This window comes from Gobio gobio, assembly GCF_949357685.1.
Source record: "Gobio gobio genome assembly, chromosome: 13".
Lineage (NCBI taxonomy): Eukaryota > Metazoa > Chordata > Actinopteri > Cypriniformes > Gobionidae > Gobio > Gobio gobio.
Window position 1 is genome coordinate 11,067,875 of NC_137106.1, and position 27,269 is coordinate 11,095,143.

The following is a 27,269-nucleotide window of genomic DNA, read 5'->3' on the forward strand; positions in this document are numbered from 1 at the left end:
GTATATAAACCACGCAGTATTAAAGAGACAGCTTGCACAATGGGTCCAAGTGAAGTCGTTTACAAATGTGTCCGCTGCATACGCAACAAGTGAAGATATTAGAAGACCTGATTGTCGTAAGAGTTTTATTGTAAAAATATAGCAAATCAACATGATGATGTAGTTGTTTATATTTTAGCTTCATTGCAAGGCAAGTTTATTTATATACCAAATTTCGTACACAATGATAAGTGCTTTACATAAAATGAGAGAAAATACAAGGTAATAAAAAAGTAAAAAATAGAAATAAAATTATTTAAATTAGAATTAATTACCAGGAGATAAAAAAAGTTCATTAAATGTGATTGGGAATGTTCTCTTTTATTCTGGACGGCAAGGGCAGTGATTGCATCAAGTGTATTTTGCAGTATTAAACAAATTTATATTGATTTCTGCCGGCTCGGAAAATTCTTCAAAAAGAACACAAATAATGGCCTTCTCAGCTGCCATAGTTTCAACTCTTGCATCATCAGAACAGGGTGTTCAGCGCAGCACCGTTTCTGTTTAAAAAACGCTTTGCAATGTTTTGTCGGGGCTGAACGCAGCCCTGGTGTAAACAGGGCCAAAGTGACAGTTGTACAACAGCAGAATAAGCATTATAAATAACAAATTGGTAAAATAAAATTTTCACCACAACCTTAGTTGTGTTAGAAAACTTTATAGGTAAATTTTTTTTGACTGAATAATTCACAAATTTATTATAAAATTCAATGTTCCCATTTCCGCTTTTAAACCGTTATGATCACCCCAAAGACCTCCATTACAACTGCATTGCCATAAACATGTTTTTATATAAACTCTCAGATGTTTTCGATAGAGCTAAGCTGTATTTAACCTGTAAGGTTTCTTTAAACATCTCCATGCACACTACAGGCCTCATATTCTACAACTCAGCATGACCAATGGCACCATTTAAAGACGTGCAGTAATATTTCCTTAACAGATGTTTAATGAAGACGCTTAAACCCTCATTACCCCATTCAGAACGGGGGAAAGAGGGCCATTTCACTGTGCTATGCCATCACTTTAATTTCCCCTTGCCTGGAGGCCTAAGATTGTGTCTGTTGCATCGGAAGTCAATATTGCTGTAATATTACATTTCCCAAACTGTCTCCACAGGCGTTTTTTAATGGGAGTCATGCAAGGAGAGGATCAGCCTTTCCCGAAAATGCATGTGTTCCATATGGCCACATAATACTACAGTTGATTAATGACTTGATTAAAATAATAATATAGTAATAGTACAATAATGCATATTTGCTGAATGATATACACAATTTTTTTTGTCTATTATGTCCACATAACATGCAGTTGGGGATTAAGAGGGAATTGGGTGGAATTGTTGTGCCATTGGCTGTATTGTTTGAGGTGGATTGGAGTTATTAGTTTTAAACATGCACTGTCCTGTGGAGAGGGACGTCTGAGCCCAGCAGAACGCTGTATATACGTAAAATACATGCACACAGTAAATCTACTGGAAATTGTATTTTGCACAGCTTCCACATAGAATTCAGTTTATGGTAACTCATAATTTACCCATGAAGAACTGCTAATAAATATTACACCTTATATTCTAAACACCATCTAGAAAGAATCACACATTATGCACAGTATCCTCACTGCATTTCTCAATAATAATAAGACCTCACATTATCATAAACACAAGGCTGTCTAGATAAGCGTAGCTCAGCTGTGACATACTTTTGTTAAATAAGATAACTAACAAGATGCAAATTAAAAGTTCTGAAATTTTACCCAAAAGTGTAATCACTCTATGGCACTACCATTTGAGCAAAATTGTCTCAACCATTGGCATGAGTTTGGTGCAGGACTATATATATACAGTGAGGGAAATAAGTATTTGAACACCCTGCTATTACAATGTATGATTTTTTAACTATTTATTTGTATGATACAGCTGCAAATAAGTATTTGAACGCCTGAGAAAATCAATGTTAATATTTGATACAGTAGCCTTTGTTTGCAATTACAGAGGTCAAACGTTTCCTGTAGTTTTTCACCAGGTTTGCACACACTGAAGGAGGGATTTTGGCCCACTCCTCCACACAGATCTTCTCTAGATCAGTCAGGTTTCTGGCCTGTCGCTGAGAAACACAGAGTTTGAGCTCCCTCCAAAGATTCTCTATTGGGTTTAGGTCTGGAGACTGGCTAGGCCACGCCAGAACCTTGATATGCTTCTTACAGAGCCACTCTTTGGTTATCCTGGCTGTGTGCTTCGGGTCATTGTCATGTTGGAAGACCCAGCCTCAACCCATCTTTAATGCTCTAACTGAGGGAAGGAGGTTGTTCCCCAAAATCTCGCAATACATGGCCCCGGTCATCCTCTCCTTAATACAGTGCAGTCGCCCTGTCCCATGTGCAGAAAAACAAAAAAAGAATGCTTCACAGTAGGGATGGTGTTCTTGGGATGGTACTCATCATTCTTCTTTCTCCAAACAAGTTTAGTGGAATTATGACCAAAAAGTTCTATTTTGGTCTCATCTGACCACATGACTTTCTCCCATGACTCCTCTGGATCATCCAAATGGTCACTGGAAAACTTAAGACGGGCCTGGACACGTGCTGGTTTAAGCAGGGGAACCTTCCGTGCCATGCATGATTTCAAACCATGACGTCTTAGTGTATTACCAACAGTAACCTTGAAAACGCTGGTCCCAGCTCTTTTCAGGTCATTGACCAGCTCCTCCCGTGTAGTTCTGGGCTGATTTCTCACCTTTCTTAGGATCATTGAGACCCCACGAGGTGAGATCTTACATGGAGCCCCAGTCCGAGAGAGATTGACAGTCATGTTTAGCTTCTTCCATTTTCTAATGATTGCTCCAACAGTGGACCTTTTTTCACCAAGCTGCTTGGCAATTTCCCCGTAGCCCTTTCCAGCCTCGTGGAGGTGTACAATTTTGTCTCTAGTGTCTTTGGACAGCTCTTTGGTCTTGGCCATGTTAGTAGTTTGATTCTTACTGATTGTATGGGGTGGACAGGTGTCTTTATGCAGCTAACAACTTCAAACAGGTGCATCTAATTTAGGATAATAAATGGAGTGGAGGTGGACATTTTAAAGGCAGACTAACAGGTCTTTGAGGGGCAGAATTCTAGCTGATAGACAGGTGTTCAAATACTTATTTGCAGCTGTATCATACAAATAAATAGTTAAAAAATCATACATTGTGATTTCTGGATTTTTTTTAATTAGATTATGTCTCTCATATTGGACATGCACCTACGATGACAATTTCAGACCCCTCCATGATTTTTAAGTGGGAGAACTTGCAAAATAGCAGGGTGTTCAAATACTTATTTTCCTCACTGTATATATATTGTATATATTGTATATTTAATATATACACTGAACAGGCATAACATTATGACAGGTGAAGTGAATAACACTGATTATCTCTTCATCACGGCACCTGTTAGTGGGTGGGATATATTAGGCAGCAAGTGAACATTTTGTTCTCAAAGTTGAAATGTTAGAAACAGGAAAAAGGGGCAAGCGTAAGGATTTGAGCGAGTTTGACGAGGAGACTGAGTCAGATCATCTCCAAAACTGCAGCACTTGTGGGGTGTTCCCGGTCTGCAGTGGTCAGTAGCTATCAAAAGTGGTCCAGGGAAGGAACAGTGGTGAACCGGCGTCAGGGTCATGGGCGCCCAAGGCTCATTGATGCACATGGGGAGCGAAGGCTGGAAACAGGCTATAACAGACGAGCTACTGTAGCTCAAATTGCTCAAGAAGTTAATGCTGGTTTTGATAGAAGTGTCAGAATACACAGTGCACAATACACATCTCAGTTTGTTGAGTATGGGGCTGCATAGCCGCAGACCAGTCAGGCATATGCATATGTATACATAATTTGCATTGCTTCATGGGAGTGGGCAGGTACTGTAGAGTTCTTTTCGTGCTTTTCTATAAATAATGGAGATTTTTAGATGAAAATTCATAGGTAATGTAGTTTTTCCTTCTGCTGTTTTGACTCCTTTACACAAATTATAAACTCTTCACAGCTGGTCAAAATAGCATAATATCTATGCACATATACAACGAGCGCATTTAGCCCAGCACACAGCGTTGTTTTGGATGTTTAAGTTCCGTCGCAAAACACTTTTTTTGTATCTTTAGGTTTGGTCTTGAAAATGTCTGTGAATGCTAACTTTTTTGGTCCAGACCAAAAGAACCGAACTACAAGTGTGAACACACTCGAAGTGTTCTTTCACACAAGCACTTTTGATGAGCACACGGGTTCACCTGATGTCAGTTATTTGCTAAATACTGATTAACATTAATTAACAGCATGTACTTTACCATAGGGTTAGGGTTAGTTGCTTGTAACTATGCATAACTTACTGTTATTGCAAGCATTAAAGTGTTTTTACGAAAATAATTTACATCGTAGGCTATAACTAAATGTGTTAATTGTGCTAAATTAACACTAAATTACATTGACAGCCCTACTTTTTATTTATTTAAAGGAAAAAAGTTAGATAAGCAGCACATTAAATTTTCTATGCAATCATGCAGCCAAGCATGTTTGCATAGTTGCAGTGTTTATTTTGAAGTTAGTGTTTCTGTTCTAAACTGAAGTACTACAGGGACACTAACACAGCAGACACGATAACGGCAAACAAGCCTGTGATGCTGCACACAAGTGTCACTCTCTCACCTAATCACTGACAAGAGCGAGAGAGAATGAGACCCAGGTGGTCCTACATGTTCTGGAATGAAGGACGTGTCACATGCCTTCCTTCAAACAGACAGACACTCCTAAAGAGGTCCGTGTCAAGCCCCCTCAGAGGGGTAAAGACAGGAGGAGGAGGAGGACAGCAAGCAACTGTCAGGCCGCCCCATTGAAGCAATGACAGGAGGATGTGCTATTTCTTACCGAGGACCCCTACCTCCAGATAGCACCCCTGCTATAACCCTTCCTCTGACGTGTGCTGAGGGTTAATTGGCTCTCAGCGGGAGCAGAATCAAGGGTGCGGGGGGTCCACACCTTCACCGAGCCTCGTCGTCCTCGCCCCCCTCCTTAGCGTGCACGAGTAGTAAAGAGAGCTAGAGAGAAGCAGATATCACCAAGAATCCCCCCGCCTGCTTTTGACAAGCTATTAGTCCAACTGCGCGCACACACGCGCAGCCTCGTCTCGTACGAGACAGGAAAAGAAAAGAGAGGAAAGGCGAGTAGTGTGCAAAAAAGCGGGAGAAGAGAAAAGAGAAGTAGTCAGCAAGCGCGAGTTCCGCACACACCATCCTTCCTCCTTTCTTCCATCCGTATCCTTCTCTCGGCTCCCCTTTTTCCTGACTTACTTTGCTTTCCCTGCGAAAGCTCCATTGTTCCCCTTCCCCTAAGTCTCATCAGCCTCTTTTGTGGCCGACTATCACAGCGGCAGGCAGAGGCGCGCTGGAAACGTCTAAATGGTATCATGGCTCGTGATTAAGCGCGCAAGCTTCGGCGGTGCCGCCGCTGCTTATGAGTCAGGTCTGATAAGGCGAGGGCCCTGCTCTCTACTCAATTTCAGATACCGTTAATGGAATCTGTCTTGTGCGATTGTAATGTGAGAGCGCCTAATTTGCCATGGAGCTTGAAGCTGTCAGCGGCGAGGGATTGCGGGGTCAGGAGGGAGCTGGCAGCCGCTTGGCCCGCGGCGTGTATCTGTGCCGCTGAATAGAGCAGCTCTCCGCCTGTCACTTAGCTGATAGGCTGATGAGGACTCTAAGCCACTCGGCACAATGAGGAGAGGGCCATACTGCCTCGCTTCACCCCCCCTCACCACCCCCCTTTAATTGTCAAGCCCGCTAAAATTTTTCCAAGCCAGTGTGCTGGAGACCGGGCTGAGTTTTTTTTCTTTTCTCTGCCGCTCTCTCTCTTTTACGTCTTCCCAACTTTTTTATTCTCCTCCTTTTCCTTCATTTCTGTCTTCTCTGGTCTCAAACAGATGAGGCTGACCCCACTCGTTCATCCTTTCATCCATCGTTTCTTTTTACCTCGCCTGGCCTTTTGTCCTCATCTCATTCTTCTCAGCTGGAGTCCAAGTCTAAGTCAAGTCTCATGTCTTTTGTCACAAGTCAAAGTCAAGTCCAAATTTGATATGCATTGCAGGTGAATCTGTTCATGCAGAGATTTTTCCTCATAATAAATTATATTATGGTAACCATGAATTGTTTCACATCCCAACTAAACCACGTCATCATGAGGAATCAGATTTCTGTGCCTATGTTTACAATTTGAAGTATAGCAGTCTAGCATGCTTTATGTGGTGAATTTCTACATGAAAGCAATTTTATGGCACTTTTTTATTATTTTTTGGAGAAATTTTTTTAGTGTCCTTGTAAAACTATTGCCTACTATTGTCACAGTAAATTATGCATAATTACAAGCAACTAACTCTATAAGTACATGTTGTTTATTAATATTACAGTATTAGTAAGCAAAGTTGAGTCAATTAAAATGTATGCGCTTTTCACAATACATATTTCAAAGCAGCTTTACAATGTGTATAATATTTCTATCTTAGATTAAAGCAAGGCGATAATATACTTTACATTTTTTTATACTAGTATAGATTACAACACAAAATATTATTAATGAGAGTGAAAAAAACCCTCTTTCCTTTAATGACTTTAAAGTTACCAACTGTACCCAAATAAATATTGATAAACCTATAACGATTTATAGGTAGAGTTTTTGGGACAGATTTTAGGAAATTGCATGCGTCATTCGCCCACGTATGTCACGTCATATCCGTACACCAAGAAAAATACAGTAGCTCTGGTCATAAGATGAAAGTTTGTTATAGCAAATGAGAAAAAATTACCATGGATCATTCATAGCAATAAACAGCTGCATAATCTCTGGTTGTAAAAACATAGAAACCAATATTGTTTCCACACTTGATGTATGATATACATGGATGTATCCTGTATACACCGTTGCCTCAGACCACAAATGTTCACTAGAGAGTGGCATAGTGTAGCTATAAAGGTTATGTATAGGTGTTTTTGGTCCCTAATCGTCCCAATAGTACCAGTGGATTTGGACTCTGTACCGACACCTATTGGTTTGGATGTATTCGCATTTTGCAGGTGATTAAATTAAGCAGAAGAATAGAATACCGCAATGACTCTACTGTATTTTCATTTGGACATTAGGTTTCCTAAAGATCACTGACTAATTTCCTTACCTTTCTACTTATAATAGCCCATTGTTTTATATTGCCAGTGCAAACTTATCTGACACAGTTCTTCACTGTGGCTTGAATTTGATTTGTTTAAACTGTTGTATCTTGTAAAGGATATTTCATCCGTTGATCTGCCATTTTCTGGTGAAATTATTTGTAAAACATACGTAACTGATGATGCAACATCCCACAGCGTTACACCATCATTATTAAATATGTCTATTTAATATTATATTTTATTTGGAATGAATAGTATGTATTTAGCATTCTAATTGAATTGATTTTCATTCAAAATAATTAAAATTTAAAACAATACCGATGATTCAGATTGATTTATGGACATTTAATAACTTTCTTGAGGTAAATGTAACATAAAGTGACATTGTAGAGCCTACAAGCTGTTTAATTGACATCTTCCCCCGGTTGAAACACTGAGCGATTATGTGAGACAGGATTCATTTCGGTGTTCACCCATGTTTATTTCATGCTATAACTAGTTGTAAAGAGGAGAGGAGAGATGAGATGAGCGGTTCACATCGGTGAAATTATTTGTTAAACATACGTAACTGAAGTCAATTGATGCAACATCCCACAGTGTAACACCATCATTATTAAATATGTCTATTTAATATTACATTTTATTTGGAATGAATAGTATGTATTTAGCATTCTAATTTAATTGATTTTCATTCAAAATAATTACAATTTAAAATAATAAAAATTTAAAACAATACAGATGATTCAGATTGATTTACATGCTTTATATTTAAGCATTTAGAATCTTTTTCCTTTACTTGCCAGTTCATGTTGTAGCATAAAAGTGTGTGCAGTGTGCACACACACTATAGTTTACATTATGTCAGAGAACATTGTAAAACCATTCCTGTTTTTTGTATACACCCTAACTCAGGTAAGAGTCCTTCACTGTTGCCTCCTCTGTGCTCAGGGTGGCGGGACCTGGTCCAGGGGCCGTCCTGGCTGGTGGAGTGTTTGCAGTGTCCAGGCTGGTATGGCAGTGGTCGGTCGTGGCTGAAGTCTTTTCTCTTAACAACTTGTTTGTGGGCGTCCTCTTCTCCCTCTCAGCCTGTTTCCACTGTGCAAAGAGTATTCAGCAGAAGAAGAAGGTACTACACTACAGTCTAGGGATGCACCGAAATGAAAATTCTGGGCCAAAACCGAAAATTCAGGATACACTCGGCTGAAAACTGAAAATAAATAATCAATTAATAATCAATTAATGAATCAAACTTATTTAATAATCAACACTCAAATAGCTGAGTTGTGGAAACATTTAAATTGCACTAAAGGCAGTTTTTATATCAACTTTTTAAATAAAAGAATTGTTTCTACTCCAGTTTGTTGGTGAAATATAAACATTTAAATGACAATAAAATCTGTTTTAATGATAGATTTATTCAAATGTCAACAAATAGGTAAAGTAAAAATATTATGAATGTAATACGGTGCATATACGTATTTAACTAAATGCTCTTCTCTAGAGTTATTTTTTTCTATCTAACTTATGAGTTTATGGACATTTAATAGCTTTCTTGAGGTAAATGTAACATAAAGTGACATTGTAGAGCCTACAAGCTGTTTAATTGATGTCTTTCCTCGGTTGAAACACTGAGCGATTACGTGAGACAGGATTCATTTCGGTGTTCACCCATGTTTATTTCATGCTATAACTAGTTGTAAAGAGGAGATGAGATGAGCGGTTCACATAGGCTTGATCCATGCTGTCGCTTGAACTACAGTATCTGTCACGCCATATTATAGCGAGTCAAAAACGACATTTATTGTTTGAATTTCGTAATAAAATTGACAAGATTTTAAAGTTGAGACTTCATATTAAAAGTAACAAAGCAAAAAGATTTTTGCGATTATTGCATGGCAGGCGCTACAGATGTTTAGTGAAGTTTTGTTCACATATCAAACAGAAAACAACACTGACTAAAAGGTTTTAGATTTAAGAAACCATAACAATAAAATCGAGAAATTAATATTGTCGATCTACAGCTAGTGTCTACACAGCTGAATGTTTAACTGTTGTAGCTTATTCATGTGTGCATGAAATAGATGCTGAACACAGTCAAAATGTGCCAATGGATTAAATGTCTGTTTCGGTTACTGATTTCGGCAATCCAAAATCATTAAGCTTGAAACCGAAAATATCGGTCTAAAATGTTTGGTATATGAAATTTCGCTGCTGAGCCTGGTTAAGTAATGCTCAAGATAAGCTGCATATCTTTTTTTCTTCTTTTTTTCTTCTCAGTTTGCTCTATGGGGGGCGCTGTTCTGTGGGCTGAGCCTGTGTAATCAGCACACACTGGTCTTGTATGTTGTCGTCATAATTCCCTGGGCGCTCCTGCACCTCTACAATCATAATGTAAGTATTGATAATCACTCAGCGGCGCAGGGTTCAACGCATCATTTGTCAGCTTTTCACAGTAAGGTAAATAAATTAATAGTGCAATTTAAAAACCTTTTAAAGGGCATATTTGGTGATTATTATGCACTCATATGCCACATCATGTAATAAATATACAGTCTTTAACAGGTCTAGAGAGATGCTTTAAAAAATGAAAATTAGCTTCTGGCGTTCCGCGAGTCGACTTGCGCTGAAAGAGTATCCCCCGGCGCTAAGTTTTGTTTTGCTCTATCCTTAGCGTTCGTCAATACGCATGCGTCATGGGTTCAAGGGTCAAGGGTTACTCTTTTAGCGCAAGTCGACTCGCGTACTGCTGACCGCCAGAAGCTAGTTATTTTAGTCTGTAAAGTTTTAAATATGGATATTTTTCTTACACAAACACGGCAGTTTGCTTCAGAAGGCGTTTATTAACCTACCGGAGCCGTGTGGAGCAGCTATATGATATATAGATGCACTTTTATGGACTACAAAAACGACATAACCATTCACTGCCATTATAATGCTTTGAAGAGCCAGTACATTTTTAGTATAACTCCGATTTTATTAGTGTGAAAGAAGAAAGTCATATACACCTAGGATGACTTGAGGGTGAGTAAATCATGGGCTAATTTTCATTTTTGGGTGAACTAACCCTTTAAAGCCACAATATGTATTTTTTGCCACTAGAGGTCGCTTATTGAAAACAAAGCCATAGCTTGATGACGCCTTGATTTCACAGAGCTTTTATTATGCCGCAGATGACCACTTCCGCTTTTTCCGCTCATGTGTATGTGGGGTAACGCAGAGCTGTTTTGTCATATTAGATACATTATTTGAGTGTGTTGAAAGTTATGTTATAATGCTACTCTGTGCGTTCGCTCGGTGGCTACTATGAGACACTTGTTGCACACTGCAGTAAGCGATATTAGGTGTGGTAAAACATGGTACTCGCGGTAAATCAAGAAAACAAGAGACTAATGCCGAGTTCAGACTGCACAATTTTCAAACTCGTCGGATCACTGCCCTTTTCACACTGCATGACTATCTGGGGTAGCGTTCAGTCACTGCTGTGTTCACACTGCACGATGGATCGGCAACAGGAGGTTTCACACTGCATAACTTTACAATAGGAAGAATCGCCGACAACAACTCTCTCCGGTGCGCAAACTACGTTTCACAACCAAACACATGTGAGATGTGACAAGTAAACAACGCAAGATCACGCGTGCGTCAGACCGGAGTTCTCTCGCCAGACTGGAATTGTTATTAAAAATGATAAACTGCAGAGAGTTTGCAATCAAATAGTCTGTGCACTGATTTGCAGCAAAAAGGAGAAAGAAAAAAAAAAAGATTATGGCGGAGGAAATGGTTGGGGAGACACAGGGAGCAAGGATTGTGTTCTGCAAAGAGAGTTTGAGGTAAATAAATAATGTTGCAATGTACTACTTCCGAGGCTGGCCAATCAGATTTTTGTGCTTTGTTTCTGTTTGATATAACTGTAAATATATCTATTAAAATACTGATATTCTGGTCTATAACTCCTCCCTGAACCTCCTGCAGCCCTGTATCTTGCTCTCTGATTGGCTGTCGGTCATCTGCGATGTATTTTTCAGTCAGAACACATTTCACACAGCAGGAGTTTGAATCCCTGACAGGTCCAGATATTTAGCATGACAAATATCTCACTGGCGTTGGCGACTCGTCACCGATTCTCTCTGATCGTGTCTTTGATCATTCACACTGTGTGATTGTCGCTCGTGTGCACAAGCACCGATTTGCCTATGATTTAAGGCATTTGTCAGCAATTTCCCAAAACCTGTCGGCGAGTCAAATTCGGGCCTAAAATCAGGCAGTGTGAACTCGACCTTACTGTGTTGAGCTATATAACAATGATTAGTTTTCTGTCGATGAATGTATCCAAACAGTTGCTCACCTGCCTAATAAAACACATAATATATTAAAGCATCTTTGGTGTTTCCATGGTTTCTACAAAATAAAGTTGGAAATCGAAGATAACACGAGTATGATGTCGTTGATAGGTGACGCACGGACACGGTCCACGTCCTGGTTAAAATTGCTTATTTCTCTGGATTTAAACATTTGGGATAATGCAAAAACACAAGTCAACAAAAGATATAACATTGTTCTAGTGGTTTTTGGATATTTTAATCCAAAAATCTTACATATTGTGCCTTAAAGGTATTGTTTTAAGCTAGAAATTGTTCCCAGATGATTGTGGCATTGTCCAGTTTTGGTATGCAAATGTGAACATTTGGCATTTAAAAGAATCTTTTTTCCCACAGGGTTTGTCCTTTATTGTACTGGTGTCTTTGGGGAGGTGTTTCCTGGCTGGCTTTGTGCCCTACATCTACCTGCCCATTTCCTCGTACCTCAACAGAGCTCGCTGGAGCTGGGGCGACCAGACGTCTCTCCACGGCCTCTTCACACACCTGCTCCGAGCTGAATATGGCACCTTCAGCCTGGTACCAACAGATTCATTAGCCTTTTATCATTTAAAAAAAAGAAAAATGTTTTCATGATTAAATACAGTATATGTACTAGGATATGAGGTTGTCATGCTGTATTTATTTTCTGAAATTAATGCACCACATGTTGATTTCTTTGGCTTCAGGCAAAAACAGATGAAAATTTGAGCCTCCTAAAAATGTTACGGTGAGTGTAACAAAATTGATTTGATGAATTAATCCAAATTTCCAGAAGGAAATATGAGTATGAGAATTATGTTGTGATCAAAAAACAAAACATAGCTCAGTATAAAAACAAATGCAACAACAACAAAAAAAGATGCGATTCAGTATGCAAATTTTACAATGTTACCATTTACACAACACTATTTTCAACTAAAGGCGGACCACTTTTAATGCATTTTGGATGTTTATTTACATGACAATGGTGTTTTGGGGTTCTGAAAACGCAAACATTTGAAAAAGTGTATCAAAGTGCAAGCTTTTGAAAATGTTTTTCATAGTACATTGTTGTCTTGTAATTCTACCCTTAGATTTTGAATGCCATATAATCTATCAATTAGGGTTGCAGGATTGTGACAAAAATCATAATTGTTCATTATATCCCTTGATATTGTAATTTAATACTAAAATAGATCATTTTATATTAAAATACATATTTTGTGCAAGGCAACAGCTCACCATATTCTGTAGCACTTTATTTTACAGTCTTGTTCTGCATGTACATACTATGTATTTATTATAGTTATTACAATAACTGGGTATTAACTAGGTTCTAAGCCTAACTATAGTTACCTTATTTTAAGGTGTCATTGTTACAGTGTAATTGTACATTTAAGTACGGAGTAATAATAAGTAACTTCATGTACTTACTGTAGGGTTACTGTTAGGATAAACGTTTGGTTTAGGGTTAGTTGCGTGTAATTATGCATAATTTATAGTTATTACTACAGTAGCTACATGTAACGTGTAATAAGGACACTGTAAAATAAAGTGCCCTATCACACGCTCAAAAAGTGGCGCCAGGTGCGTTCAGGCTCATTGTTGACGCGTTTCTATTTTAAGACAACTGAAAACGACTGCTCAATTGACCAACAAAAACCTGCTCTAAAGTCAATAGTGCAGTATTTTTTGTGTTATTTAAAGGGCGCATTAGTAATATGCGCCTATAGATGGGTGCACAACATGTGTACACACTCTGCTTATTACACACAAAGGGATGAGCAGCAGACATTTTCAAATATTAAAAATAAAAGGATTACTCTCTGGAGAAGCGTTCAGTCTTTCCGCTCGCAAATTCCACCATGTAAATAGCGAAATCGCCATGGTGCAAGCGCAACTGGCTTTTAAAGGAAATGGGAGATGAGACTCTGATTGGTTTATTGTACGTTACGCCCAAAACACACCCATGACTCATTAAGAGAATAGGGACAACCCTTTTAGACCATGTTTCCCATCGTTAAACTAGCAAAAGTGGATTCAAACGCGACCTAAGTGCACTTGCGCCTTAGACCACACGTTAAAATATGGTCCAAAGTGTTACCACCTTATATTACTCAGTACTTTCTGGAGTAAGTGTATTATAAAAGTAAGTATGTGCATGTACTGTAAAATAAATTTCAACCACATATTCTTTTTGTAACTACACAATTTATGTAACTAAAACAATCTGAACTTTATTGTTGTTTTGTACATCAGTAATTTAGGAATGGAATGTTATAATCAATACATTTCACAAATAGTTAATCCTGACAGTTGTATTCATAATCACGGATGAATTGTGCAACCCTACTATAAAATAAAAATGAGATTTTCAAATGTAATACCTTAAATCTTGATTTATACAATTTGTAGACAAACTTATCTTACCTTCTCATATTCAACCAAGCAAAACAATGTTTGTGGCAGCTTTAATAATGACTCACCCTTTCCATAGTCAGTTCTTGTAGATCCCCCTTCCCTCTAAAACAGCAAACCTGTTAGGAATAACTAATCTGTTGTGTTGCACTGGCTTTGAAACGATCAGTGACGTTCACAGCACTTCTGATGATACTAGTGTAAGACATCATGCGAGACTCAGGCCGTCTCCTCAGCCCACCCTCATCAAACGTTTGGGTGTCCCCAGAGAGAGAGCTTAGCTTATGTCCCGCTAGTACCAATCAGCCGTTTCCCATCACCCCCCACAGCTGCCACATAGCATGATGGACAGGTGAGAGCGAGAGAGGGGAACACAACAAGCATGTCACAGCATAAACCTGCCATAAGGAGCTCAAACACTCTCTCTTTCTCTCTCTCTCTCTCTCTCTCTCTCACACACACACACACACACACACACGCTTTCACACGACGCTTAAATAAGCTGTCAGAGAGAGATGGGTATTAAGGCACAGGCAGGGCACTATCTCTTTCAGCAGGGAAATTGGCCATTGACTGGGTTTGGGGATACAGATAGAAGGAAAGGCTGTCACAAAACTGCACTTAATGTTGAAAAAGACTTCCTGACACACTCACTCACTCACAGCACTTTGAGTTTGTGTCTCTGTCCATCACATGCACATACACACGCACACATAGTGAATGTATTGATAAGTGTGTCTCTTGTGTCTCAGGGCTCAGTGGAACCACTGTGTGAATGATCTGTCTTCCCCGGTACTGGTGCTGACAGTTCTAGGCATTTTGCTGTCTTTCCGGAGCAGGTAAGACATCGCTGAATGAGATCTGACCATCAGTTTAATGCTTAATGCCATTGAAGTGAAGAAAAACCGAACAATCTGAAGTTTAGTTTTTTTTTTCCAATCACAGTTTAATGTGGAGAGACTGTTGTAAATGTAAACTGTGGCAGTGTGCGGCTTTCAAAACGTCGCTCTGGTTTTTTGAGTGGCCCAACATGTAAGCTTTCGGACCAACCAAACCTGTTTGATATGATCATTTTTTGCAATTCCATTTGGTGCTGCTAGTTTAGAGTTGGTATGATTTTTAAATGTTTTTGAAACATTTAAAACTAAATGTCTTACGCTCAATACAGCTGAATTTATTTGACCAATGATACAGCAAAAACAGTAGCCTGATTCATGCAAAACTTAAATGCCAATAAAAAAATATTGCGAAATGACTGTTTCCATTAACCGATGTTATGTGACTAAAACTTAATTTTTTCCTCTCGCATTGTCATTCCAATAATCATGGCAACTAATGTTGGTAGGTTTACATATATTGCAGCTACCACACTAGCCATTATTTTTAACCGAAGGAGACGTAGGTGTGTTTTCTAAGCGTTAATGGCAATGAAAGCCATTAATTGTGGCATTTCTTTGTTGTTTAGAATCCAGTATTCCCGTAATTCTTTTGTCTTTTATGAGTCTAATAAAGAACTCTGTCTTGTCTTCTGTACGAACATACCGCGCCATCTTTAAAGGAACACGCTGACTTTTTGGGACTTTATCTTATTCACCGTATTCCCCAGAGTTAGATAAGTCCATGCATACCATTCTCATCGCCGTGCGTGCCATAACTCTGTCTGACGCACCCACCGCTAGCCTAGCTTAGCACAAAGACTGGAGGTAAACGGCTCCAGCTAGCCTACTGCTCAATAAGTGACAAAATAACACCCAAATTGATCATATTAGAATGATTTCTGAAGGATCATGTGACACTGAAGACTGGAGTAATGATGCTGAAAATTCAGCTTTGACATCACAGGAATAAATATATTCAATTCAATTCAATTCAATTCAATTCAATTCAAATTTATTTGTATAGCGCTTTTCACAATACACATTGTTTCAAAGCAGCTTCACAGAAAGTGCATTTCATAAATGTACATTGAAAAATGTTAGAAAAGAGAATGTTAAAGAAAAAATGTTAGGATAAGTTAATCAATCATGTATTATTTTAGGCCATAACAACGCTGGCGTTGAGTCGTCTCTTCACAGGCGTCGAGTCGTCTCATCACAGGTGTCGGGGCATCTGAAGTCTCCATCAGAGGCTGGATACAAACTGGAGCTGACGAACTAGTTACCTCGGGACTAGTGTCCCGAGATAACAACAGAAAAGCAGATGGGAAATAATTAGCATAGCTGCTGTTCAGAATATTAATGCTGTTGGTGCGATTTAACTGTAGTATAAAACTTAATTATAATGTAAATGCTTGGCTAAAGAGATGCGTCTTTAATCTAGTTTTAAACTGGGACAGCGTGTCTGAACCTCGAACAATATCCGGAAGACTATTCCAGAGTTTAGGAGCTAAATGTGAAAAAGCCCTCCCTCCTTTAGTGGACTTAGATATCCTAGGAATGACCAGAAGCCTCGAGTTTAGTGATCTTAAAGAGCGCGATGGATTGTAGGGCGATAAAAGATCAGTTAAATACACTGGAGCTAACCCATTTAGGGCTTTATAGGTCAGTAGCAATACTTTGTAATTGATACGGAACTTAATAGGTAACCAGTGTAGGGATGATAAAATTGGTGTTATATGATCATATTTTCTTGACCTAGTAAGCACTCTAGCAGCTGCGTTTTGGACTAACTGCAGTTTGTTTATCGATGATGCAGGACAACCAGCTAATAAAGCATTACAGTAATCTAGTCTCGAGGTCATGAATGCATGAACTAACTTTTCTGCATCAGAAATAGATAGCATGTTACGTAGCTTGGCAATGTTTCTAAGGTGGAAAAATGCCGTTTTTGTAACATATGAAATATGACTTTCGAAAGATAAGTTGCGGTCTAATATAACACCCAGGTCTCTTACTGTAGTGGATAAAGCGACAGGACATCCTTCCAAGTTAAAGTTGTATTGTGAGAGGTTTTGTGGGCAATTTTTTGGACCAATAAGTAACACCTCCGTTTTATCTGAATTTAATAGCAGAAAATTACACGTCATCCAGTGTTTAATATCATCAACACACGCTGTCAGTTTAGATAATTTAGCGTTTTCATCTGGTCGTGATGAAATATATAATTGAGTGTCATCAGCATAACAGTGGAAATTAATTCCATGTTTTCTTATAATATTACCAAGTGGCAGCATATATATTGAGAATAGCAGAGGGCCTAGCACGGATCCTTGCGGCACCCCATAGTCTACTGATGTTATCTTTGATTTTTCCCCATTTAGACAGACAAAATGGTAGCGGTCTGATAAATACGATCTAAACCAGTTTAATGCCTGTCCCTGAACACCAGTGTAATTTTGAAGTCGATCTAATAGTATTTTATGATCTATAGTATCGAACGCAGCACTAAGATCGAGTAGAACTAGTATTGAGATACAGCCTTGGTCAGAAGCTAGAAGTAAATCATTTGTGATTTTAACGAGTGCAGTTTCTGTGCTATGATGCTGCCTGAATCCTGATTGAAATTTTTCATAGATATCATTTTCTTGCAAGAAAGAGCACAATTGAGCGGACACAACTTTTTCTAGTATTTTAGACATGAATGGAAGATTTGATATTGGTCTGTAATTTGCTAGGTTATTATGATCTAATTGTGGCTTCTTAATGAGAGGCTTTATGACTGCCAACTTGAATATTCTTGGAACATGACCTAAAGATAAAGACGAGTTAATAATATTGAGAAGAGGCTCTTCCACTACAGGTAACAACTCTTTCAGTAGTTTAGTGGGTATTGGATCTAATAAACATGTTGTTGGTTTAGATGCAATGATAAGTTTATTTAGCTCTTCCTGTCCTATGGTTGTAAAGCGGTGTAGTAGTTCTTGAGGGGCGATAATTGCGGTTGAATCATAAGACATCATTAATGATTGTACATTTACAATTTTGTTTCTGATGCTTTCTATTTTGTCAGCGAAGAAGTTCATAAAATCATTACTACTAAACTGTAACGGAATATTTTGTTCAGGCGATGCTTGTTTATTTGTTAGTCTAGCCACAGTGTTAAATAAAAACCTTGGGTTATTTTGGTTATTTTCTATTAGTTTGCGGAGATGCTCAGCCCTGGCTGCTTTTAGGGCCTTTTTATAACGTGACATACTTTCTTTCCACGCGATTCTAAAGACCTCTAAATTAGTATGTTTCCATTTACGCTCTAAGTTACGAGTTTCTCTCTTGATAACATGTGTAGCACTGTTGTACCATGGTGCTTTAGTTTTCTCTCTAACCTTTTTTAATCTAATTGGTGCTACAATTTCTAATGTACTAGAGAAAATGGTGCTCATACTGCTAGTCATTTCCTCTAGTTCATCTGTTTGTTTGGGTTCACTTAGCAGCTGAGCCAGATCAGGTAAGCTATTTGAGAATCTATCTATAGTGGTTGGAAGGATTGTTCTGCCTGGTCGATAACGTGGCGCAACATGACAGATTTCAGCAGTACGCAGTATGCAAGTTACCATGTAATGGTCAGTGACATCATCACTTTGTGGTATAATATCTATATCGGTTGGGTTGGTTCCATGTGATATAATTAAATCTAGTGTGTGATTAAGACGATGAGTGGGACCAGTGACGTTTTGCTTGACCCCAAAGGAATTTAATAGATCTGTAAACGCAGCCCCTAACGCGTCATTTGTGTTATCTACGTGTATGTTAAAATCTCCAACAATTAATGCTTTATCGACGTTGACCAATAGATCTGAGAGAAAGTCTGCAAACTCTTTTAGGAAAGCAGCATAGGGCCCTGGAGGTCTATATACAGTAGCTAAGGCTAGAGATAATACAGATTTCTTTCTTACATCTAATAGCGTGACATTTAGCACTAGTACTTCAAATGAATTAAACCTGTGACCTGTTTTCTGGGTAACATTAAGAATATCTCTATAGATTGTTGCAACACCGCCGCCACGACCAATCAGACGGGGCTCATGCTTATAACAGTATCCTGGCGGAGTAGACTCATTTAGACCGAAATAATCATTTGGCTTAAGCCAGGTTTCAGTAAGGCAAAGTACATCGAAACTATTATCTGTGACCATTTCATTTACAATAACCGCCTTAGGTGTGAGCGATCTAATGTTTAGAAGACCTAGTTTTAGAAATTGTTTTTGTTCACTAATATTGAGATTTTCTGGTTTAATCACAATTAGATTTTTCCTAGATCCTACAGTAGATTTAATGTTTGACCTCACTAAACGAGGAATAGACACAGTTTCTATATAATGTTCTACATTGGTACTTATGTCAATTAAGTTAGTACAAAATTGGTTTTGTTCACTAATATTGAGATTTTCTGGTTTAATCACAATTAGATTTTTCCTAGATCTTACAGTAGATGTAATGTTTGACCTCACTAAACGAGGAATAGACACAGTTTCTATATAATGTTCTACACAGTTATGTTCAGACACAGTTTCTATATAATGTTCTACATTGGTACTTATGTCAATTAAGTTAGGACAGCAAATACTGTTATTTGGACTTTGACTTACTAGTCATATGATGGCGGTGTGCAGCGCTCTGGAGATGTTGTCCGACAGAAGAGCCGCTCCGATTCTGCTGGGGTGAAGGCCATCAGGACGGAAGAGCCTAGGTCGCTCCCAAAACAGATTCCAATTACTGTATTCAAATGCAGCGGCGCAATGGTATTACACAGCGCCTGAAAATAGTCCCCAGCACACTCTCTGTGCAAGGAGGTTGTCACGTTGGTTATGTTGACGGAAGTTAGCCTATTTTCAGGCGCTGTGTAATATCATTGCGCCGCTGCATCCATGGGACGGCAGCAAAGTTCCTTTATTATTACGCAGGAATGAGAAAATAGTTCCTAGCCATAACGGTCTAGAAAATCACAACTTTTCATTTTCTGTCAGTCTTAGTATACGATGTAACTATATAGAATCACAACATGTAAATAGGAAAATGTTGGCGTTATTTTGTCACTTATTGAGCAGTAGGCTAGCTGGAGCCGTTTACCTTATGGCATGCATGGAGATGAGAATGGTATGGACTTATCTAACTCTGAGGGATAAGATAAAGTCCCAAAAAGTCGGCGTGTTCCTTTAATGAATGATCATGTGACTCATGTATGCCAGGTGCACTGTAAATGCAAAAAAACATTGCATTTTTGAAAAATATTTCTTTTTTGAATTGCCTGAAAAAACACTGGAAAAAACTTTTTGCGATTATATGGACGTTTTGTTACGAAATGTACGCGTTTTCTTTGGCCGCATTTTCAATTCGCAATTTAAATTTCCTCAATTTGAAGGGTAATGGAGACGCTGCTTGTAATTTTGTGAAATGTTATTAAATTTTTTAAAGATTTATTTTTGGCATTTTTGCTTTTTATTGAGATAGATAATCGACAGAAAGAGAGAGGGGGACGAGATTGGGAAAGGTCTCGGGACACCCGAAGTGCAATCTGCTCCGACACATTTGAATATATTTATTCCTGTGATGTCAAAGCTGAATTTTCAGCATCATTACTCCAGTCTTCAGTGTCACATGATCCTTCAGAAATCATTCTAATATGATGATTTGGGGATCAAGAACCCCCCAAATCAAAAGAATTTTATAAGTATTTATAAATTCTTTTAAAGTATTTATTTGAAATATAAATCTTTTGTAACATTATAAATGTATTCAATGCATCCTTGCTGAATGAAAGTATTAATTCCTTAAAAAAAACTTACTGAAATCAAAGTGTTGTAAGTGTATTGGACAATGGCTTATTCTGGACCAGTAATCAAATTGGAAATGTGGTGTTGAACGTTTTAGTGTGTTTATAAAGGTAAATATTACTGTTATTGTGTACTATTATATTGTTTTACGTATAATAAAATTATTATTCTTTCATTAACTAATTTAGTTTTACCATTTTGACTAGATTTAGTTTTTGAATTAAAGAGTTAGTTCACCCAAAAAATGAATTTACTCACTGTGTTGTTCCAAACTCATAAGACTTTCGTTCATCTTTGGAACACAAATGAAGATCTTTTTGATGAAATCTGAGAGCTTTCTGTCCCTCCATTGACAGCTACGCAACTACCACTTTGACGCTTTAAAAACTTCATAAAGAGATCATTAAACTAATCCATATGAATTGAGCGGTTTAGTCCATTTTTTCTGAAGAGACTCGATCGCTTTATATGATGAACAGATTGAATTTAGGCTTTTATTCACATATAAACATTTATCAACTCACACATCAAATATGGTAGCAACAAAATGGAGGGAAAGAAATATCTCAGATTTCACTTAAATATCTACATTTTTTGTTTTGAAGATGAACGAAAGTCGGCGGGTTTGAAATTGGTAAGAAATTGATGAACATTTTTGGGAGAACTGTCCCTTTAAACATTGTCGGCATGGCTAAAAGCAACAAATGAGCTAACCCTACTATGTTTGAAATGTTCATTACTAGATATTATCTCCTTGTTTATGAAAGCAATATCAATATCACATCCATTCTGATATTCAGCACAAAAGCAATTATGCTCATGTGATGGCTATTACTTAAAAAAAAAAATCACAGGCAACTGAAAAATATACATGCTAATAGTTTTACTATCATATTATATTTCAAATGTATATTTGATGTATTCAATATCATCATAATATGTTTTTTACTGTATGTGCCCCCAGACTGCGCTGTGTTTTTGTCTGGTTGATTGTCACCATGGTGAGCATCTACTCTCTGTTCTTTGCATGGAGAGCAAACCTGAACATTGAGAAGCCTCTTCTGCTGGGAGTGGTGAGTTTAAAGTTTAAGACACAATTATTTCAGATATATACATTATTTAAGATATTTCTAATGCACTTCAGTGTACTGTATATACTGCATGTGTGTATGTAGGTGGAGCGCTTCTGGCTGCAGGCTGATGCTGGGGTGTGTGTTCTGGCTGGTCTGGGTCTGAGCTGGACCGTGTGTTGGCTGAACAGACGTCTGAGCCAGGGGCCGGTGTGGAACACAGGAGCCTGGATACTCACTGCAGGGCTCATCTCACACATGATCAGCTTAAACCACAGGTAAACCGCTTACTCAGGCTGCCAGTGGATGCTATAAATCTATTCAGACATCTTTTATTCACTTTTCAAAATTTAAGGTTGCAAAAGTCTTAAAATACCATTAATACTTTTGAAATAGAGGTATTTTTATTTATTGGAAAGACTGTAGGCCTATGTAATTTTTTACTGTACTAAAGCATAAAATACCATAATATATTTGCAAAGTTTTAGGAAACATGCTATGTTCACATACTCGTTCCTCTGAAAAACAATGCTACAGCCAGTTATTCTAATGTGCGTTCACGGAATGTCTGTTTTTGTTTTGGTCTGTGTGATCCCGCCAATTTACGCAATCGTATTTCAACACCCTGGGTTCCCAGTTGGCGGAAAACTGAGTATTTTAACGATGGAAGCCAACAAATAAACTAGATTCTACCTCACCTAAAAAGCCTTGACATTCATCTAAACAGCTCTATTACCAGAGGCATATTAAAATGCATATTAAAACGCAGATAAATATACAATGTAAGGCTCGTTGCTTTCCATTTTTGGTTGGGCTTGTTGCTATTGCGTGTCCTCAATCTGGCAACCCACGTGAGCATCCGGTCCGATGAGGAGGGGGCGGGAGAAACAACCCTCTATAATATTTAAAATTGTAACTGCAGTACCCAGTTCAACCCCTAGCCGTCAATATTACTTACCGCATCTTTAATGCAGCTTCACACATGCCGGCTAGATGGCTATAGACATTTTATTTTTCATACAGTGATTTGTTGAATGCCACAACAGAAAGAGATTTCATGTGTGAAAGTTTTAAGATGAGGAGGTTTCTGGTAATTGGCTTACTCAAATGTGTTCACAGAAAGTCCCCAGGTGGCCTTTTACAGGAAGTGTTTTGTGTATGTCTGTAGGTAAATATGGCCAGGCATTTATGATTTCTATTTGAAATATTCATCAATGAATCCTGAAAAAATATATAAATAATGGTATAACATTTCCATAAACATATTAAGCAGCACAACTGTTTTGAACATTGATAATAATAAGAAATGTTCTTTGAGCAGCAAATAGGCATTTGAATGATTTCTGAAGGATCATGTGACACTCAATAGTAATGATGTTCATGAATGAAATTCAGCTTTGCATTACAGGAACATATAGAGTTTTAAAATGATTAAAATACAAAACATTTTTTAAAAATGTATCCATAGTAGGAAAGAAAATACCATGGAAGTCAATGGGGACCCAACTGTTAAGTCAACTGTTTGGTTACCGACATTCTTTAAAAGATGTGCTTTTTAAGTTGAGGGAGAGTAAATGATGACAGAATTTTCATTTTGGGGTGACCATTCCTTTAAGAGACAGTAGTGGATGTATTTAGACATGGTTACATATAAAAAAAAAATATATATATACATATATATATATATATATTTATATTTATTATATATATATTTATTATATATATATATGATTAAAATAGTTTGCAATGTAGTTTGGTCCAAATGATGGTACCTCTGGAAAAAATAATCACCCAGGTCATCTCAGAATATCGAATATCATCAAAAGGCTAAAAATATCAGATCAAATAGTTTGTATAATTGTATCTTAGACAACCATAGTTTTCCTACATATAGAATCTGTGCTATTTCATGTATCACTTCTTGCATTGCCTCTTTTTTTTTTTTTGTAGACCACATGCCATTATCCCTTACTTATAATATTTATGTCCTTTCCATCTATTGATTTCAACCATGATTTCTCCCCATAATCCGTGCAGAAAATAAAAAAAGCATAAATATCCAGTTTTGTAATCAGATAAATCTTTTAATCCTGTCTAAATACTGATTTTTTTGCAGTGGGCCTATCAATGTGCATTACTGCATTATTTTTAACCTTTATACATCACAGACCCATTGAACCCCATGAACGTTTGAGTTTTTTGTATATTTGTGGTCGATCATCCAGACCATGGCAGTCACTCTCTGAATTCCTCATTTCCTCCATGCTTCAACACACATCAAAGCAAAAGCTCTTGCACTCTTCTGCAGCTTTGACTCTATGCTTGATTAGCCGTCCTGGCCACGCTCGTCATGCAGATTAAAGCAGCTGAGTTCTGTGCTTGATTAGACATCCTAGCCACGGCAGTCATGTAGATTAGAGCGGTGAGGTTTGGTACATCGCTGCCACAAACGGTGGCGCTTTGATCAATGGTGAGACTGACGCTCTTGTCAGCGCTCATCACACCTGTCCGAGGCTGATTACAGCCGAGAGATGTTCCACCTCATCACTGCTCACCTCGCTGCTCAGAGACAAACACAGAACAGCTGGAAGAAAGATAATGTCATGGATCCTTACACTTTTGTGCAAACTCTTCAAAGTAAACATCACTGCTGATGCGGTTGAAGTATTTGTGAATGAATGTGCATGTACTTTTACACACTCAGCTCACAAACATTTGTATCAATTTCAGATCACTTTCAGCAAACTTCCTTCCAAACATACTTTTACAAATAGGTATTATTAGCCAAAAATGTGCCCTATGACTCGACTCCACAATCAAACACAAAACATTGTACAATTACCTATGTAAACCCTTTTGTTGACCATATACACATATTTTCTATGAAGAATAAACAAATAAAAAGTTCAGGTATGTTTTCCCCCTAAATTAGTTTTTAAAAGAACAGTATTTAATCATATTTATGTATGTGCAGCAATATATGTATGAATAAATAAATGGTAGGTGGTGTTTTAGGGCTGTCAAAGTTAACATGTTCATCTAAGATATTAATAAAATGTGTTTAGGATAATATTTTAACAGTTAGCTTTTGTAGAATAACATCTAAAAGGCAATTTTTAATTTATGAAGCAATATGTAATTTTGTTCTCTTTGCAATTTTGCATTAATATGTGTTATATAAAGCAGTTCATATTTATATATTACAATTAATAAATATATTTTTTCTCACACAGTATGACTGTTTTTATTAGGGCTGTCAAGCAATTAATCGCATCCAAAATAAAATTGTGTTTACATAATATATGTGTGTGTACTGTGTAGAATTATTATGTATATTTAAATATTATATATTTAAGAAATATTTGCTTGCATATAAAGTGTGTGTGTATGTGTATGTATGTATTTATGTATGTATGTATGTATGTATGTATGTATGTATATATATATATATATATATATATATATATATGTGTGTGTGTGTGTGTGTGTGTGTGTGTGTGTGTGTGTGTGTGTGTGTGTGTGTGTGTGTGTGTGTGTGTGTATATATATGTGTATATATATGTATATATATATATATCATATATATATATAATTTATATTATATATAAATAAAATAGTTTATATATAAATGTATTTTTTTCTTAAATATATACATGTATGTGTGTGTATTTACATATACATAATAATTATACACAGTACACACACATATATTATGTAAACACACTTATTTTGGATTGCGATTAATTGCTTGACAACACTACTTTTTATACATTAAAAACATTACAATATTTAGAGTTATATTGTAGAAATATGTATCATCAAGAGGATCATTATATTTGGGGCAGTATTATTGATATACTATTATAGTTTTTATTAATAATAACATTAATATGCCATTTTAATTTTAGTAAAAAAAATTGTCAGTATGTGCTTTTGTCACTTATTTTTTAGTATTAATTTATTTTATTTCAGTTTTAGTTTAGTTCAGTTTTATTTATTTCCTTTTATTTTAGTTTTACATTTTTGTAAATTTTTTCTGTGAAATATTAATTTTATTTCAGCTTTTTCTTTCAATTAGAAAAAATGTTTTTAATAATTTACATTTTTAGTTAATGATAATGACTGATTTGGGGTTCTTGGCATCAAAAAGTAAAAAAAAACCTTCTGTATATAGATAAATAGCCTATACAAAATGCTGTTGTCACACAACTCAAGCAACATTGAACATAGTGTTTTCATGCTACATTTTATACTAGTGTTTTTGTCTCTCTCTGTGTGTGTGTGTGTGTGTGTGTGTGTGTGTGTGTGTGTGTGTGTGTGTGTGTGTGTGTGTGTGTGTGTGTGTGTGTGTGTGTGTGTGTGTGTGTGTGTGGACAGAGAGTGTAATCAGAGCGGTAATGACGTCGTGGACAGCTTTGCTCGTGAGGTTGTGATGTCATTGCCGGAGGGCTCGTTGGTCCTGACTCGTGGTGATCTCCCGGGCAACACGCTGCGCTACCTCCACTACTGCCAGGGTCTCCGGCCAGACCTCAGCCTTGTTGACCAGGAGGTCCGTAATCCAGCATGACACATGTCTAATTTATTACAGCCATAAATATGCTTCTCTATCACTGTATAAAGTTGATATTATATATCTATATATTATATTATACATTTATCATGTCATATACTGACATTATATTATGCAGATGATGACGTATAGCTGGTATGTGACAAAACTCCAGAAGCACTTGCCTGGAGTCACGTTTCCTGGCCGCTGGTGGGATACAGTCAATGCCACAGAAAAGAGAACTTTCAGCATTGAGCAGTTTCTCAATCACAATATGCAGTAAGATTGACACACATTGGTCTATGTTCACATTCATATGCCCTCTATGTATGTATGCACTGTTGTTCTCATTTAAATTGTAATTTGTGTATATTCTGAACTATTTGACCAATTATAAACCAATTACACATCTTCTATTGGCCTTTATACCACACTGGAAGAGCAAAATAAATGCACAATCTGTTCTGCCTCCCTCCACCAGACGGCAGTATTTCCTTGGTAAAGCCCCCGGACTCTGAGAGGGGGGCAATAAACACAACAGTCATTTCCCTGGGAAGCAGAACAGAGAATAAGGAATAAATACTTGAGAAAAAAACAAGCAGCAACCCGCTTGTTTTGTTAAGAGAGACAGTTTTATGTTCCTGCCAGGTGTATCCCATGATTCAAGATCTTTTATGGCTCTAACAAAACAGACAGGCTTAGAAGCTTTTACTCAGTTCTACTTTCAAATACTCCAATTTTTATATTACATGTAATAGTACTTGTTTCTATAGTATCTTTTTCATCTATTTTAATATTTTTTATTTTGTTCGATTTTGGCTGGATAATGCAGATAATGAAAGTATAAATTTATGCTTTTTATTGAACCAATTTCATTAGGTTTCCTTGAGGAGTGCTATTAAACATCAGCAAAACACCATAGCAGCAATTTTTAATAATTAGTTCATTGGTAACATTATTT

At 37.3% G+C, this 27,269-nt stretch overlaps 1 protein-coding gene across 2 annotated transcripts in view; it reads left to right on the top strand.

The window, feature by feature from the left end:
• The window catches only part of tmem260 (transmembrane protein 260), a 58,166-nt gene that overhangs the window by 23,782 nt on the left and 7,115 nt on the right, over positions 1-27,269 (top strand). For both annotated transcript variants that reach the window (XM_079832511.1, XM_079832510.1), the window contains exons 4-12: positions 8,174-8,351; positions 9,503-9,616; positions 11,941-12,120; positions 12,270-12,310; positions 14,733-14,819; positions 21,654-21,762; positions 21,865-22,037; positions 26,137-26,308; positions 26,448-26,587. In XM_079832511.1, coding sequence (XP_079688637.1) covers positions 8,174-8,351; positions 9,503-9,616; positions 11,941-12,120; positions 12,270-12,310; positions 14,733-14,819; positions 21,654-21,762; positions 21,865-22,037; positions 26,137-26,308; positions 26,448-26,587 — 1,194 coding nt within the window. The remainder of the gene's footprint in view (positions 1-8,173; positions 8,352-9,502; positions 9,617-11,940; positions 12,121-12,269; positions 12,311-14,732; positions 14,820-21,653; positions 21,763-21,864; positions 22,038-26,136; positions 26,309-26,447; positions 26,588-27,269) is intronic.